The sequence below is a fragment of the Gambusia affinis genome, linkage group LG03, assembly GCF_019740435.1.
Source record: "Gambusia affinis linkage group LG03, SWU_Gaff_1.0, whole genome shotgun sequence".
NCBI classification, from domain to species: Eukaryota; Metazoa; Chordata; class Actinopteri; order Cyprinodontiformes; family Poeciliidae; genus Gambusia; species Gambusia affinis.
Window position 1 is genome coordinate 26841414 of NC_057870.1, and position 16542 is coordinate 26857955.

The following is a 16542-nucleotide window of genomic DNA, read 5'->3' on the forward strand; positions in this document are numbered from 1 at the left end:
AGTGCTGCCATAGCAACTGCGTTGGAGAAGCGGAAGTGATCTCAATTATGGTCTTAAGGTGCTCTATGACTATTGAAGGATAAAGGTTCACAGTTTCCATTCGACATGTGCCTACAGAGTAAGTAGGACATTATGACCACTGACTATCTTTTTATCATAGAACCAGTTAGCAGGAGGAATGCATTGAATAAGTGAAGAGTTAATGCGTTAGAAACAGTAAAACACACCAGATGTAAGAATTTGAGCCAGTTTGACAAGGGCTAAATTGTGATGGCTTTTTAATTGGGTCAGCACATCTCCAAAACTACAGCTCTTGTGAGGAATGTCTGCTTGGCAGTGTCCACAGTCTATCAATTGAATAGAACAATGGAGAACCAGGGAAAGGGCCAGGGATGACCAAACCCTCAAACTGCTAAAGGGGTTAAGTGTTTTTCTAATAAAAAAAAAAATAAAAAAAAAAAAAAAGGTGAGAAAACTTCTTTTCTGTATTACTACCCTAAAGGTAAAAGTCTAAGTCATTTGTGTCCAGGATGTGTGAGGTCTGCAGGTATAACACCTGATTATCTTTAGTGCCGAGCCACTACAATTTATAAAACATTTGAGTTAACAGATTGGCAGAGTGATGCCAAGCTGCTAACTTGAATCTTCTGTTTTTTTGTTGCCTAGTTCTTGTCACAAAAACAGACTTCAGGAAAAAAAAGACAACGGATTTGGCAATGAAAACAGAAACAGATGAACTAAGAAATAAAAACAAACTGTATAAGAAACAATGATCCATTACTCCAGTTTTATTGGATCCTTGCTTGATTTTTTCCTCCTGTTTCATGAAGACATGACATTCAGATCCTGTTCATCTCCTTTAGAGAGTTTTCTAACTTTCACACTTCTTTTTTTCTCTACATTTTCATTTGCTTTTGTCATTCATTAAAACACAGTAAGAAATATACTGCCACGAAAAGGTAAAGACCCTCAGAAAGCCCAGACAACTAATCAACAAATTAAAATGATTTTCTTCTTAAAAACAAAGGCAAAAAGAAGCAGCTGTGGTCTAAACCTTTGCCCAGAACTTAAATCATGTTCTTTTAGCCAAAGTTAGATTTAGCTGTGAGACAAGATTAAACAAAGGCTGACAGAATGCAGCTTGTTTCAGACTGTATGTGGCAGCTGCTGCAGCACCCCCTGGTGGACGGTGGAAAACATCTCCCTTTTTCAGTGAAAAATATGTGTTAGACATGAAAATGTGTCAGTGAGAGGTTGGTCATCTGCAGAGATAGTCAGCATTCTGCACCTCTGTAATGGTGGATTAAATGGTACACTGTTAAGCCTGAACTGATTCCCTCCGGCTCACCTGATCGTAATCTGTAAATTAGCACACCTGTCCTGTGGCTGTCATTTACTGCCACAAAGTATATTTAAGACTCAGTTTTCAGGTTTCTTCTGGTTTAGTCAAGCAAGAAAAGGAGTCTGATGTATGAACTGGATCTGGTTGATCTTGGGATCTGCGGATCAGCAGCATGATTCACAGTGGCGGCTAATGCTGTTTTAGACACTTGCTGCTCACTGTTTACTCCTGCTGATCAATTAATACATTATTGATTGATGGACTGGATCAATGGGTGTAAGCTGCTGATACTGAAGTACACTGGTTCAGGTGATGGCTTACAAACTATTTTTTGCCATTTGGTAACATTTGGTAAATCTGGGTGAACAAAGATCACATACGGGGTTTTTCAGGGCTCTATTTTAGGGCCACTTTTATTCAACTTCTAAAAGTTCTTCCAAGTACAACATGTCTTCACTTCCCTACATACATGCTAATAACACAGAGCTCTACATTTTTACCACCACATAAACGGAATATCTTAAACCTTCTGAGTCAGTCTGTCCAACAAAAGGTGAAAAAAACATTTCTTCGTCTTAATGAATATAAGAACTATCTTTTTTTTTTTTTTTGCTTCAGAAGTTAAAGATCAACATTCAGCTACACCCAACAGGGATAAAAACTTCTGAGCAGGTCAGGGACCTTAGTGGTGTTATGGACTAAGACTTGCATTTTCAATGGCATTATTTTTGTCCAAACAGGAGAAAGAAAAGGTCATCGAGGATTTTTCTTGACCAACAGTGAAAAATGAACAGTGATAAAGAAAGGCTGTTAAAATCTTGTTTTTAAGTCTGTAAGATGATAAATGGTTGCTGGGGTAAACTCATCTCCTGATCATTCTCTTTTCCAAGAATAGAAAAATAAGGAGGTAGCATCTGGTTTATATGCACATTAACTCCAGAACCAAGTCCCTCAAACCTTCTCAAAGTCATTACAACATGCAATGCAAAAAAGCAAAGACAGTTCAGCTCAGAATGAGAACGGCACAGGTTACACATTTATTTTTCATTGCGTTGTTCAATAATTAAAAGGGGTTTTATTTCTGGGTAAGAAAATACTGGCTGACCTCAGAAATGAGACAATGCTCGCATGACAATCTTTAAAGAAGCAGCAGGTTCAATTGTGTGATTTTTACATATTTGGCTACTAAATGAGATTATAGATGGAGCATCGATGGGAGGAAGGGAAGGAAAAAAACCAGCTGAAGTCCAAAGAAAAACTTCAGAAACTCTGTCATAACTCTAAAATATTAAACAGTTGTCTGGCTGCCTTAGAGGAAAATATGAAAAATGAAGAATGTTGCTAGAGATTCTAATAGTTCTCTTTTTATTTCCTTCTTTGACTGTACAACTATGTACAACTCCAGTAAAAACAAAAACAAAACATTTTCTTAACTTCTAAACATCCATGAAAGTGTTGGATGTTCAGGATAGTCTTTAAAATTCAACGTGAGGTTTGGCGGTGCATTCATCATCTTCATCAGGAGAGAATCAGAATGTTTTCTTTCTCTGATTGAACAACTTCAAATGTTAATGAGGTCAAATGTTCCAAGAGAGCAGAAATCCCACCGATCTGCACATCTGCCAGCAAAGGGAGGATGCTGGTGAGTGAGACAGAGCCAGGAATGTTTTACTCTAATGTAAAGCAAAAAAAAAAAAAAAAAAGTAATGGTCCCAAAGGTTTCGGATAAGATCCACTCTCTCAAACCTGTCAGCATACATATCTTTCTGACATTAAACCACCAGAGACCCTCTCTAAATACCACCTTGGGATTACAGTGAGATATAATATCCTCTAATGTTTCAGTAAAAAGCCTGGAAAGCAATTAGGCATTCATAGAAACGAGTCAGTGGTATACACACACAGTGAAGCCGAATCGTTTTCCCAGATGCCCTGTGTAGCATCTGACAGGATCATCCACAAAAACGTTTAATATTTGTATTGCATTTAAGATTTTCTGTTATGCAGATGTTTTCTTTTTAAAACATCTGTAAAAAGGATGTAATCTTGAACCATGCTTGAGGAAAACAAACACCTGCAGTTGCTGAATATTTTTAATCCACTTTCATCAGGAAAAGAGACAAAAAGCAACAACTTTTCAACAATTTTCCCATTCAAGTGTGGATACAAAAGGAATATTTCGCAGGATATAGATATTTAATTTATGCATTTATCTTATGCATAAATCCCAGATATTTGTGTTTACTTTCACAGAAACGCTTTGCTTTAAGTTCACTCCAGGTTTCAGAGTATATATATCACAGGATGAAATTGGGTTGTTTTTTATGTTTTCCTGTTATATGTAAATATTTTGTCTGTCTTAGAATAAAACACTTAAAAATGAAGGGACTAAAGGAAATCCTTCAGACATAAACAGATTTTGAAAATCCCAGTTTCTGACAGTTTGACGTAAGGCGATGATGTGTTTGTGGTGCTTTTTGATATCTAATGAACGTTTTGAAAATAAAAAGATATCCAAATTAATCTGGTAGGACAGGTTGTTAATGTAAACATGATGTGTTTTATTAAGGAACCCCTTTCACAGCCAGTTAATATTTGCTTCCTTCCTTCATGGTCAGTCCACGGCTGTTTGCCATCTGATACTACGACTCCAAACCTCCTCAGCATCTTTCTTCCTCTGCTGATGACAGAGAGGGAAAGTCCTGAGGTCAGGACTCTGTTTTATTTTTTTTTAAAAAGGACAGCTGGTCTCCAAAATGAATTGAGTTTGTGTGACCTTTCACATTGAGAAGGGAGTCTCAGTGTTTTCAGCCTGATTATAACTAATTCAGTGTTAGGAGAGGGACAGTTGGTCAGTGTCTCAGGTGGGAGTTGAAGCCATGATAGAGCTAAAGAAAAATACTTTATGGTTTGTATGATTTGAGTTTTCTATTAAAGCTGAAACCTACAACCACAGACAAGTATGTAATAACTTAAAGCTTTGTTTCACTGTATTTCCTGTGTTTTGGTGTCTGAACATCAAATATTTTAGTTTCCAAACTACCAGATTAATTGACGTCTTCACCCCAAAGCTGCTGCATGTGTTTATGGTCATGCGTTAGTCTGTGAAGTAAAGAGTGAAACCTAATGGATTTGTCATTTCATATTTATTAAAATATATAATAACTTTTTCAATTATTTCTCTTATCCAGAGGACCTGGAGGATATCTCTGAACATGCGTCGGACTGACAGTCAGTCCAGGACCGTTTGGGAGAAATGATTACCTCCTGGTTGGAAAGTTCTGTGTCTGATTGGATCCACACCAACTTCTCCAGGATTAATCAACACCTGTGAACCAACTTTATTTGATTTAATGCAGCCATGCTTTTTCAGATTTTTTAATATATAAGAATTATAAAACAAGATGTTTATCTGAGACATAAAAAACAGTTTTGTGTAACATTCGATATAAAAACAAAAACTTGTTACCTGATGTGTTCAGGTAGGATTTCTGCTTTAAAAGCATAATAACCAGAACATTAGTGATAATGTACAACAGGACAGAGCAACACAGAGTTAAGTGCAAAGAAAACTTCCACCCGTCACCACAGATCCGAGCGTCAGGTTGAGTGAGTGTTCCTGGCAGTCCTTTGGGTTTGTTTTCCATGCCACACAGAATCCTGGAATGATTTGAGCATCAGAAATGACTTTAGTCCAGTTTATTTAAAGTTTATTATTCTGGTCCCTCCTTTGCAAACTTATCCGAACCTGAACTTGGGCCAGTATTTGACCTGTCTGTGTCTCTGGACTGGTCCTGTGGGGGCTTTCGGGATCACGGCTAGGGTCCTGGGGGGCGACGGCGGCGGTGCTTTCCTCTTCTCTTTGCTCCGCTCTGTGATGGTGAAGCCTTTCTGGGTAAAGTCATGCAGGCTGGCCCTGGGTAAGAAGTGGGTGGAGACGTGCTGGGATTTGACCCGCGGACTGGAGCCCATTTTAGCTTTCCCCCGCTTATTGAGGGCAACATACCACTCCCGACCGGTCCTTTGGTTCCTGTGGATTACAGAGGCGTAGGTGTTGTAGCTGTTCTCCTGGAAACGTTCCCTGAACTTGCAGTCGTCTGAGAACCATTCCTGAGAAAGAGAGAAAATAAAAGGTATTAGCAGATTTAAGTTCAAACAAGTTGCCTTTTAAAATAAATGTTTGTTTGCAGAACACTCTGATTCCTTCTCGGAGATTTCATTTATTTCATTATTTTCATTTTTACTCAGTTAAAACTCTTCTTAAAATGGGAAATGTTAAAGACAACACAAAGTATTTATTTTCTTTTTATTGTACATAGAACCACTTATATCCAGCAATGTTTACTAGGTGTAGCCAATTCTGCTTTTATTTAACTTTAGCTAAATATAACAAACATTAAAAAAATATACTTATACTTGTTGGTGAGAGCAGAAAGGGAAATAACCAGACAACATCTGCAAACTGTTTGTTTTTTTTCTTTTGATACAATTCTGCAAAGCCCTGTTTATATTTTGGATCTACAATAATTTATACATCATGTTGCTAGTGTAGTTTAAAGTTTGCTAGGTCAAAAATCTGTTCTTTTTTTCATTTAATCACATTTTTGGGGCCTAGAGCGCTTCCGACTTTAAGATATTGCCCAATGTGGCACAAAGTTTGAGCAACAAACATCCAAAACTCCTGCTTTTTATACACACCAATGTGTTCGATTAGCAGCTAAAAATCCTTCTTCTATATTAAAGTTCCTGAGGTAATTTCTATTTTCCTTTTATCTATAAATTAGAGTGTAATCTGGTTTACACTTTAGGTTAGATTATACAGATGTAGCTCTAAATTTTTAGTGTATTTATTGCATTCACATTAAAAATCCCAGCTTTGCAGATAAAACATTCTCCAAGCATATCTGTACTTGCTCCACAAATGACTCTGACTTTAGTAAGTGGAAATGCTTCACAAATTGGACCAAACCTTGAAGAGAAACTTGTTCTGTTCTCATAAAACAGAGAACAACACAGAAAAGAAATAAACCCATTAGGTGTTCCCTGCTGTACCTAAGAATATCCCTGATGGGAAACTTTCGGAATGTACAGATGCTTTCCTTCTTGCGGGGGTTTGACTTTTCTTGTTGAACCTCATGGCATTTTGAAGAAAAACAAACAGTTCTGCTTTGCTGAAGAGCGCAGCTTAGCAGAAAATGATGCCATTCCAGCGCTCGGTAAACATGCCAGTCACAGGAGAGCGCAGAGCGGCTCGTCGCGGAACACTACAACCCTTTGAGTTTTTCTAAGTGGCCAACGCTTCCTTTGGGCTGTTGTTTTTAAAGATGATTAGAAAATTACTCGGCGCTCCAGAGTTGTCGCTACAGCTGGAATGATGCGGTTTAACAGAACTGAGCAACATACCAGCTCTGGTACCAGTCAGGGATTTCGACATTTGGAAACAAAGCCGCCGGAGCGTGCACCAATGAGCTCTCACACCCAGGCACGCAAGCAGAGGAGAAACCCCGCGCCTGCTGGCCTTCACAGGTCCATTAGCTGCAGGCGGATTCCACAGATCTGATTGGCTGAATCCTAAAGCTTGGTCACACTCCTCAAGACTTTTTCCCACGAGCGACAAGTTTCACCTTGTTGTTCATATTTACATCTGCAGAACGGAGATGTTTTTAATGTTCTGAAGTTACTCAGACAGTCTGTAATGCACAAGGTTGAAAGTTGCTGATTTTCAGGCACAGCTGGGAGGAAAAAGAAACTATTTCTAGGGAATGTCTGAATCTAAATAAAATGAAAACAATCACGTCTCTTTTGCTCAAACAAGCTCTTGCTAATGAATTTATTTAATCAAACATTGCAAAGGAAATCAGCTTGGGTTTATGATGATCTGTGATGACACCCCCTCCACCCGATCACTTATCTTTTCAGTCTCTGCCATCTGGCAGAAGACTGGGAGTTGCATCTTTCAGAGAAAACGTGAACTGATCCTTTTCTTCCTGAGCCTAGTGAGAAATGTTGCTGTCTTAAAGATTAATTTAGTAAAATATTAATTTACCTTTTTCTTATTGTTTCTTCTTGTGAAGTCTTGTAATTTGACTCCTAATATTGTTAATTTTGAATCACCTTATGTCATGTCATCGAATGCCTGGTTAGGTGTTCTCTTTTCCTCATCTTGTCTAGTCTTATTGTTTTTAAATCATCTAATCTTCCTATTTCAGTTTAATCTTATATCAACTCAAAATATGTGATGTTGTCATTCCTTATCTCATCTCTTGTCTCATCCATTTAATCTAATCATTTTTCAGGTTATCTTTTCTTTCTTGTAACATTAGTTGTGTTTCCATTAAAAATGGATGAAAAACTTTATTGATATTCCGCTAATGTTGAAAAAACACAAATTTCCAAGAGCTGTGACTCCACTAAAAAAGAAAAGTAATCAAAATCACACATGAATTAGTTTATTCACCCCGTGATTAAAAGACATGTTCCTCCATCATCCTCCCACCACTTCCTGTTGTCTTCTTTTTCATTTCCGCCAGAAGCAACATCCAGTTGTTGATCATATGAGTTATTTGTTGCGAAAAAAAAACATTTTCATTGCACTTTTGCAAAGCATAATAATCTTACTTCAGCCAAAATAATCACTTTATCTACACTCCAATTTTGAGTTTTTCCAAATTGCTGTTTTTCCATTTATTTTCACAATTAAAAGTTCAGAAATTTTAAGATCAATTGAAACACAACTACAGTCTTCTAGTTTTTCACATGACCTATATGACTCAACAAATCTTCTCTAATTATGTTTTTCTTCACATATGATCTTATCTCAACTTATGCTCTCTGGTGTTGACGTTCTTTGTCTCATGTTTGAGTTTAGATTTATCATTGGTATTGAAGATACGAATGCAGAGGATGAAGAATGTAACATGAATGTGAAGCCTGAGGTTTTCCGTAAACACCAGACTTGTGTTTTACTTCTGCAAATATTTATTGGAGATCTTTGCTCCTCAGGCTAAAACAGAAAGGAACAAATTTCTGCTACTCATCTAAAATGCCAATATTAAAGCTCCTGCAGATCAAAGATTTATTTAGATAAATCATTCTTCAAACCATCGAGGTTCACCAAGAACTACCAAATGAGATCTTTGTTAAGGTTAAGAGAGGTTGGTTCTGTTGCTGCTCAGCAGTGGCTCTCCATAATGTGAAATAGTTTTTTGTGGTTACTGTAGGTATTTACATTTAGTCATTGTCTGGTTCAGACCCCAAATAGAGCATTTGTTTAACTCCAGCTGCATTTTCATTTACCATAAGGTTGTGCAAAGTGGAATTCCTAAATTGGCATAATGGAAGAATATAGTTTTTTTTAAAAATCATGTTTTTTTGTAAAACGTTTTTGCTCTAGGATGAGGTGGTTTTTCAGCCGTATCGATACTGATGTATGTGTAAAACTGCAATTGAAGCATCACATTTTTGACATCTCATGAGTCACATGATCAACAACTGGATGTTACTACTGGTGGAAACTATGAAGAAGACAACAAGAAATAGAAGGAAGATGATTGCTCAGCGTGTTTTCCAATGATTTATCATGTGAACAATTTTATTCATGAGTGATTTTAATTACATTTTGTATTTAATGGAAACAGCATATGAAATTCTGTCTTTTTTTCCCCAACATTGTCAACAGAGTTTTGAACACATTTCTGATGGAAACACAGCTTGTGATATTTCAAATTATCCCAAAAGTGGAACTGAGTATTTACTTTGAGGAATGACGGCTCATCCCTTCCCACTGACATGATTTCCTGAAACAGTATGCTGGGCATCGACTCTCAGCAGACTGTCCAGCTCTGAGCCTGCTGCCCTCCAGCTGATTGTTTACCCGCCATACTTATTTTCTCTTGGTGGCTCGCTCCGCTGCATATTATCAGACGTCCCAGACTGGACTTAATCTGTTCTTCCCATTAACACTCTCTAACCGGGAGTCGCTTCTATCTGTTCGCCTGCCAAGGCTCCCACAGATGACTTGCTGGTGATTCTGACCGCTGTCTGGTCAGCCGGCCAAGCTGCTGCGGCAAGATTTCAGCTTGCTGTGCATTCGGGGGGATTTAAGAACCTCCAAAACAGCAGCTAAAGATTACAGCAGAGCAAGAGCGCCATGACATGCTTACGTCAGATTCTGTGGCTTTTTGCTGCAGATGCCAAGCAGCACAAACTCATAAAACAAACATAGCACCATCAGGAAGGAATTCCATGGAGAATCTTTTCATGAGCAAAGGATGCTGCAGTCGTGAAGGAAGAACAGGCAAGGATTTCATGTTAGATAAAAGGAAAACAAGTACTCCTGCTGCACTGCAAAAACACAAAGTCTAACTAAGTATTTTGGTCTAGTTATAGAGCAAATATCTTAGTACATTTGAAATAAGACAAAACAAACTTCCAAGTAATTTTCAGAGCGATATTGTGGAGTCATCTTTGTAGAGTCAATAGTTCTTTAATATTGATAAGAAAGAACTGGTTACATGGAGAGGTGCAGAAAGAATCGCAATTCCTAGATCTGAGAATTCTGAATCGATTCAGAATGATCAGAAATTGATTTTAGTATATGCTGAAGTTTTATGTTTTTGCTGCTCCTATTTGCATTATTTATTGTATATCATATCCACTGAGCCACCTTAGAGGGCCGTCTTACACAACGTTTCATGAACAAAGGCTAAGCTAACCTCATGCAGGGAATTTTCAGTTACAGAATTTTAAGCACCAACCAATTTGTGTGTAAATTGGTTGGTGCTAAAAGATTTGCATTTTGAGTTGTAAGTGAAATAATCTGCCTGTGTAACTAGTACTTTTCTTGCTGAAAAGTTATGTTTAAGTTAGTTCTGTCTTAATTCAAGTATACTGAGATATTTGCACTGGAAACTAAACCAAAAATACTTGGTAAGATTTTGTGTTGTTGCAGTGTGGCTGGTCCTGGTCAGGAGTTGGATGCTGATACGTTTTAGCTTTAAAAAGCAGAATCTTGAGTTGCATTATGCAGAGGGCTGTGACTAGAAGATAAACATAATGAATGATTGAGCAGCAAAACAGAAACTCTTCCACTTGATGTGGTTTCTGTGGCCTGGAGAGGACGATGAAGGTGAGGACATCAGAGAATCTTTACCAGAGGACTGGGAAGGTCAGTGGAATCTCTGGAACGTTTAACTGGGTTCTGATGCTACAACATTCCCATCAGAAGCTGCGTTGTGAAACATGCGAGGAGTTTGTGGCGTGTGTGGAGTCCTTACGGTGGCGTGAAGCCGTCCTCTTTTATTCATGGCCAGGAATCTGTTGCTGTAAACCCCTTTGATGCCGATGACACCCTGAGAAATCGCAATCAGCTCCAGAACACCTGGAAAGACAAAGACCACATCTGGACGACTGAAGGACAATAAAATCAGTTTATTTCCAAAGCTGTCACATCAGCTCTTTTATTCGATTCAGCTGCATGTTAAAAAGTCTGTTAGTCTTCATATTGAAATCACTTTGAACCAACAGAAGAGCTTAAACATCAGTAATGACAGATATCAATACTTACTGGTCATAGTTTGGATTTTTCTTTATTTCATGGGTTATGCGGTCTCCATATTTTACCTACAGAAGACAGCATCCGGAACGAACAAGTTGACTGTTGCTCAGAAAAATAAATTAGGGAAAATGTGGAATAATTTCATTTTGAGATAAAGACCTCGATTAAACCTCTCCCAGGTAAATCCCACACACTAAAGCAGTCAAATCATGACACTGTTCTCTTCTTTTCCCCATCAATCCTCATAGTTTCAGCTTTCAAATACTGACCCACCTGACAAAACGTCTGGACATCACAGATTGAGAGTCTTTCTCAGGCCAAGATGGACGTCTGTAAGTCAAATGCTTGTCATGAATGTCCCAAATTTTCATGCCTCTCAATAAGAGCTTTGATCTTTGTGAGGTATATGTAAAGCTTCTATAAAACTGGAACAACTGAATATTTTATGATAGCTACATAAAGTCTCATGTTTGCATGTTTATGTTTTCCTTTTCATATGGACTAATTTGGTTTGAAATAAAGGAGAATTTTATGTTTTATTTGCAACTTATATTTTTGAAGCAATGCATATGATGAAAACATAAAAGTTAAGGTGTATTCTAGTGTATTAGTGGGTTGTTGAGAAAAAAAATCAGACTATGGGAAAATAAAAAACTGTCATAACTGTTGAGACGCTTATCCAGGGTCGCACGTGTACTCATGCACATACAGCTGTATTTCACACATAGTATGTTTCATAGACTATGGGAAAATAAAAAACTGTCATAACTTAAAAACAACAAGTTTGCAAACTGGCAGAAAATCTCTTCAGCATTTGTCTGTAAAAACTGAACAAAACCAGAATGCAAGAAAAAATCATTTTCTTCTCCTCTGCATTTTTTTTTATCTCCGAGATTCATTCAAACTTCCAAATTTAAAACGTCCTGACTCGTGTTCATCTGCTGCCCGCCAGACTGCATACACACACACACACACACAGATGGCTGCTGCATTTAAACCGATGTAACCTGACAACACTGTGAAGAGAGACCATGAAATGAAGACACATGTACGCTTCCACAGGGAGCGTCGCCTGTTTCATCAAACTTCAATAAAAACTGAAACATATTTACAGGTTTCTGACCAGGAGACACACAATGGTTTACAAAAGAATTCATGCTTATTACATATTTTGTCCCATTAAAGTTACAAACATCAGTGTTTATGGGATTTTATGTGATTTTTACATGACATCTAAACATGCCTTTGGATTCAGCTCCATGAGTGAAAACTGCAGAATTTTTTTTTTTTGCAGAAATTGCAGCTGCAGGTCTTTTGACTGACATTTCTGCCCATTCTTCTTAGCAGAATAGCTCAACCTCGGTCCAACTGGATGAAGAGAAAGGCTGAAACGATTAGTTGGATTAGTTAAAAGCATCGGGATGAGTTGATTGTTGGAATAAACCTCAACTAATTTTGCAATCGATTAATTGCTAACTGGAGAACACAGACTCAAAAACGGCCATTTGCTGAAAAAAACAATATATTCAGAGCAGTACTTCAGCTAAAACAGCACAGAATACATTTTGCATTTAAGATAAAAACAGCTTTGTATGGAAGTATGCTTTAACCAAAACCAAAAGGATTGTGGTGTTACTGCATTTTAAACAATAAAATGTTTATTGTCTTTTTTAAAATAAGAATTAAATTATACATTTATTTGCATCTTTTAATCTAGATCTAATATTGTATAAAAATGCTGAAGTGGTTAAATGAATTTTTTTATCCAATTAACTAATTAGTAGTCAGAATGATTGATTACTAAAATTATCTTTAATTACACCCCTCACCCCCCACACACACACACACACACTAATGAGGAGCATCAATATTCAAATGTCACCACAGATTCCCAATTAGATTTAGGTCTGGACTTTGACTGGGCCACTCTTTTGATCTGAAGCATCCAGTTGTATCTCTGGCTGGTCGTCCTGCTGGGTGGTGAACCTCCACCCAGTCTGGAACCTTTTGGATCCTCCGCCGGGTTTTCCCTAGAGTTAACCTGTTATTATGTCCCCCGTTCTGTCTCATACTGAGGAACAGCACTGTGCTGCAGCCACTGACATTTTCCCAGGTGTGTTCAAGCTGATGCTTTCACACATTTTACTAGTAGAGTAAAAAGGTTGATTTAAATGTTAATTAACCAGAGCAGCTCGTTCCTGTGTTACCTGATTGACTGAAAATGGGATTTTTTTCAACAGGATTTGTCTTGCACCTCTTCCATTAAGACCATTATAGAGCACATGAATATAGTCATCCTGTCAAAAAGAAAGCTGGATTTATGCTAAGATTAAAATACACACACTTGAACTGTTTATTAAATAATAACTAATGATGTTAATTTTAAAGTGAATTGCATGCATTGGATTTTATTCAGGGTATCACAGTAAAGGGGCCTGTAACATGAAATCTTAAATTGACGTTTGCAGTTGTAATGTTAAAATTTGAAGAGGATATCGGTGAACGGAAGGATTTTACATCTGTGCGCATTTATCTGAACTCAGGGGGAGATTACCAGTTCAGCAATAAGAAATCAGCTTTCATGTTATTTTTTTTCTTATTTACCTTTAAAAATAAAATCTAAACTACTTGGTTTTGCATTTCTGATTAGAGAAAAATGTCCTCGCTTTTGTCTCTTTGGGCATAAACGCGGAATAAGTTATTGCTGCAACCTGCGCACAATCCACAAAGAGGCCCAACATCATGTCCATCGAATATTTATTTTGTTGCTAATTTCGTCCATCACGCCGCGTTTCATTCTAATGCGTTTGAAATCAGGAAGTTTAACTTCCTCTGCTTCAAAGTTTTATCAGACAAACTGAATGCTGCTTTTGTTTAAACAGCATTTATTTTTTTTGCTGCGCAGTGGAGTCGCGTTGTTGTGATGTCAGTCACGCTGATTTGCAGCCGCGCTCATCCCGGTGCCTCAGAGCTGCACCTGTTACTTCCACAAATAGTCTACCTGCCAACATCCCGGACGGACACAAACGAGGCTCGTCAACCTGATGACTTGTGCTGAGATATTTCACACCCCTGCTCCCGTGGAAACCATTATTGTTCCAACTTATAGGAATAACATTCATGAAAACATAACCAGGAAACTTAGGGGGATAAAGAAGAGTCGCGTCCAGACGTTTAGTTGAGCTGCTTTGTGCATGCAGGGGAAGACTTACTCAGCTGGTTGGGCTCATGGCTGCCGTTCACTCTGCCGTCGGGATGAATCTGGAGGTGGAAGCCGATGCCAACCCTGCAGTAGAGCCTGCAGGTCCTGCGTCCCGAGCTGATCCCCTCCTGAAGGAGCAAAGAGGCGCGCTGCGCTGCGGCCGCGGCGCAAATCCAGTGAGCGAAGGTCAGAAGGCAGAGAGGAAGATTCATTCTTCCCAGCAGGAGACTCAACACGCCGCGTTTTGCATTTTAACCGATCCAGTGGCGAGGTCAAGAACCCAGAAGGTTTGCGCGCACAGGCGTGCGGCGCGGGTGGGCATTACTCCGGCCGCGGTGCTTCTGCTGGGGATATTTATAACGCCAGTGAGCTCACAGCTTCATGCATGCCTGGGCTCTAAAGGACGCTCTTTCAGCGGGATTTTGTCGCCGAGATGCCACTCCTGCTCAGCACCGACCCACAGCAGCAGGGCGTGAAGGAAGCTCCACCGACACGGAGGTCTTTCCAAGAGATCCTCCGCGCCAGGATGCAGCATTTTACGCACAGAGAAAAAATATTTTGAACGGGAGTGGGTCGGTTTGTTCCCGGAGATGCAGGACGAACGTCTCACCCCCTTTTATAAAGAAAAGCTTAAATCTCCGACCCAGAGATGGGTTTAAACACTGGCTCTGAGGTTTTGTGATGTTTTACCTTCACACGGCTGCTGAAGAGCTGAATCATGTATTCTGAGCGGAATGCATGTCCAGGGTATAGACAGAATAAAAACTTAATCCTTCAGTAAAACAGCCAATCCTAGTGAATTTGGTGATTTTTACAGAGTCTTCGATACTGTTTCACTTCCATTTCAGTTTTTACCTTATCACATTGCAACAAACTTTAGTTTTATTCAGCTTTTAAGTGACAGAGGACCATAAAGTATAATTGTCTTGGTTTGATGTTTGATTTGCATAACTGTGAGTGGAAGGAAATTGATATGCTTCTAACATTTTTTGCACAAAACAACTGGAGTTTGGTGCAGTTGCGTCTGTTCGCTGGTGGCGCTCTGAATGTTGTTTGCCCAGGGCACCAAATGGGCTCAGTCCGCCTGTGCTTGGGAGTTTGTTTTAAAACCTAACATCCTTTAAATCCCTCCCTGACCTGTCTGCTGTGTTCCTGGGTTTGGGTTGTTCAGGCTCTTCACTAAAGTTCTCTAACAAACAGAACAGCTGGATTTACACTGAGATTAAATTACGTTGTTTACGAATTAGGTGAAAATTAAACAGGATTTGTACATGCAAATCTTGTTTGTACATGCACAAACATTTAGAAAACAGTTTTTTTTTCTGTCCACTACTTCAATCATATTAAAATTAAACTAATGCACTAAGTTTGTTGTTACGTGATTAAAAAGTTGCAGAAGTAAACATTTAAAATAAAGTTCTTAAATGCTGTTGCAGATCTGTTCAACAACAGGTGATGAAGACTGACAAGTAGGTCAGAAAACATGGTCACTGAGATAAAACGGAGGACAAAGACATGAACGTTTCTCTTTTTATGGACTTGTGTTTGCTTTTTAACAACACAAATTATTTAAAACTTGAGGAATGTGCAACTTTCTTGTAAAGTTATTTGAATTTTTCACTCATTTACAGTTTCTAGAGCTGTTCACCTCTGAGAATTGAATCATTCTGGTACAAAATGGCTCTGAATCCTAAAGGAAGACACAATGTAGTGTCGACACATCAGATAGCTTAGATAACAGCTCATTTTAAATCGGTTCTTCATGCTCCTTACTAGTATCCTGTTTCAAACACACAATTTGGACTAAATTTCTTTAGTTAATCACTTGGGGAGAAAAAAAACCAAAGATGGATATCACAGGAAACAGGATTTTAGCTCCAGCAAGACGTGTTCGTGTGTGTATAAAAATATATATACAAATCACGTTTACACTTATAAATTCTTCTGAACCAAATCAACAGTTTTTTCCCCTCACAAAAATAAAACCAAAGTCTCAAAAGCAGCAATAAATGGTTTGATAAGCTGCAGGTGGGGGATAACGATGGCCTCCTTTGTGGCTGAGACTAATTGGATTGTCTGTCTTCTCTCTCACACACATACACACCCCCACACACACACACCCACACACACCCCACATACACAGTGTCAGAAATGAGACACGCCTTCTTCTGGGTACTTTAGTCCAATCAGGCTCAGCTTGCAGAGCCACAGGCCAGGTGTGCAGATCTGAACATCTTTATTTTCTGCTTTTTACATTTTTCTCATTTGTCCTGTTATTTAATAGATTGCAAAATGTAATAATTTTATGTCTTCAGATGGAAAAATATGCTTGATTTTCTCCAGGGTTGTTTCTATCTTATAGAGGAAATTAATTAAATTCATCTACTGTAACAACAAATATACTGAGAAAAGTAAATTAACTATTATTTCCAACAGTAGTGA

At 38.4% G+C, this 16542-nt stretch overlaps 1 protein-coding gene across 2 annotated transcripts; it reads right to left on the reverse strand.

The window, feature by feature from the left end:
* Positions 1-4473: 4473 nt before the first annotated feature.
* On the reverse strand, positions 4474-16294 carry fgf5 (fibroblast growth factor 5). 2 transcript variants are annotated; one of them, XM_044112520.1, is made up of 4 exons: positions 14111-16294; positions 10618-10721; positions 5349-5452; positions 4613-5258 (listed from the first exon to the last, which is right to left on the reverse strand). In XM_044112520.1, exons 1-4 carry the CDS (start codon positions 14310-14312, stop codon positions 5081-5083), a joined length of 588 nt encoding a protein of 195 aa, XP_043968455.1. In that variant the 5' UTR covers positions 14313-16294; the 3' UTR covers positions 4613-5080. The 2 variants fall into 2 exon arrangements, with proteins under 2 accessions (XP_043968454.1, XP_043968455.1); XM_044112519.1 differs by having other exon boundaries at positions 4474-5452.
* Between the last annotated feature and the right edge of the window lie 248 nt (positions 16295-16542).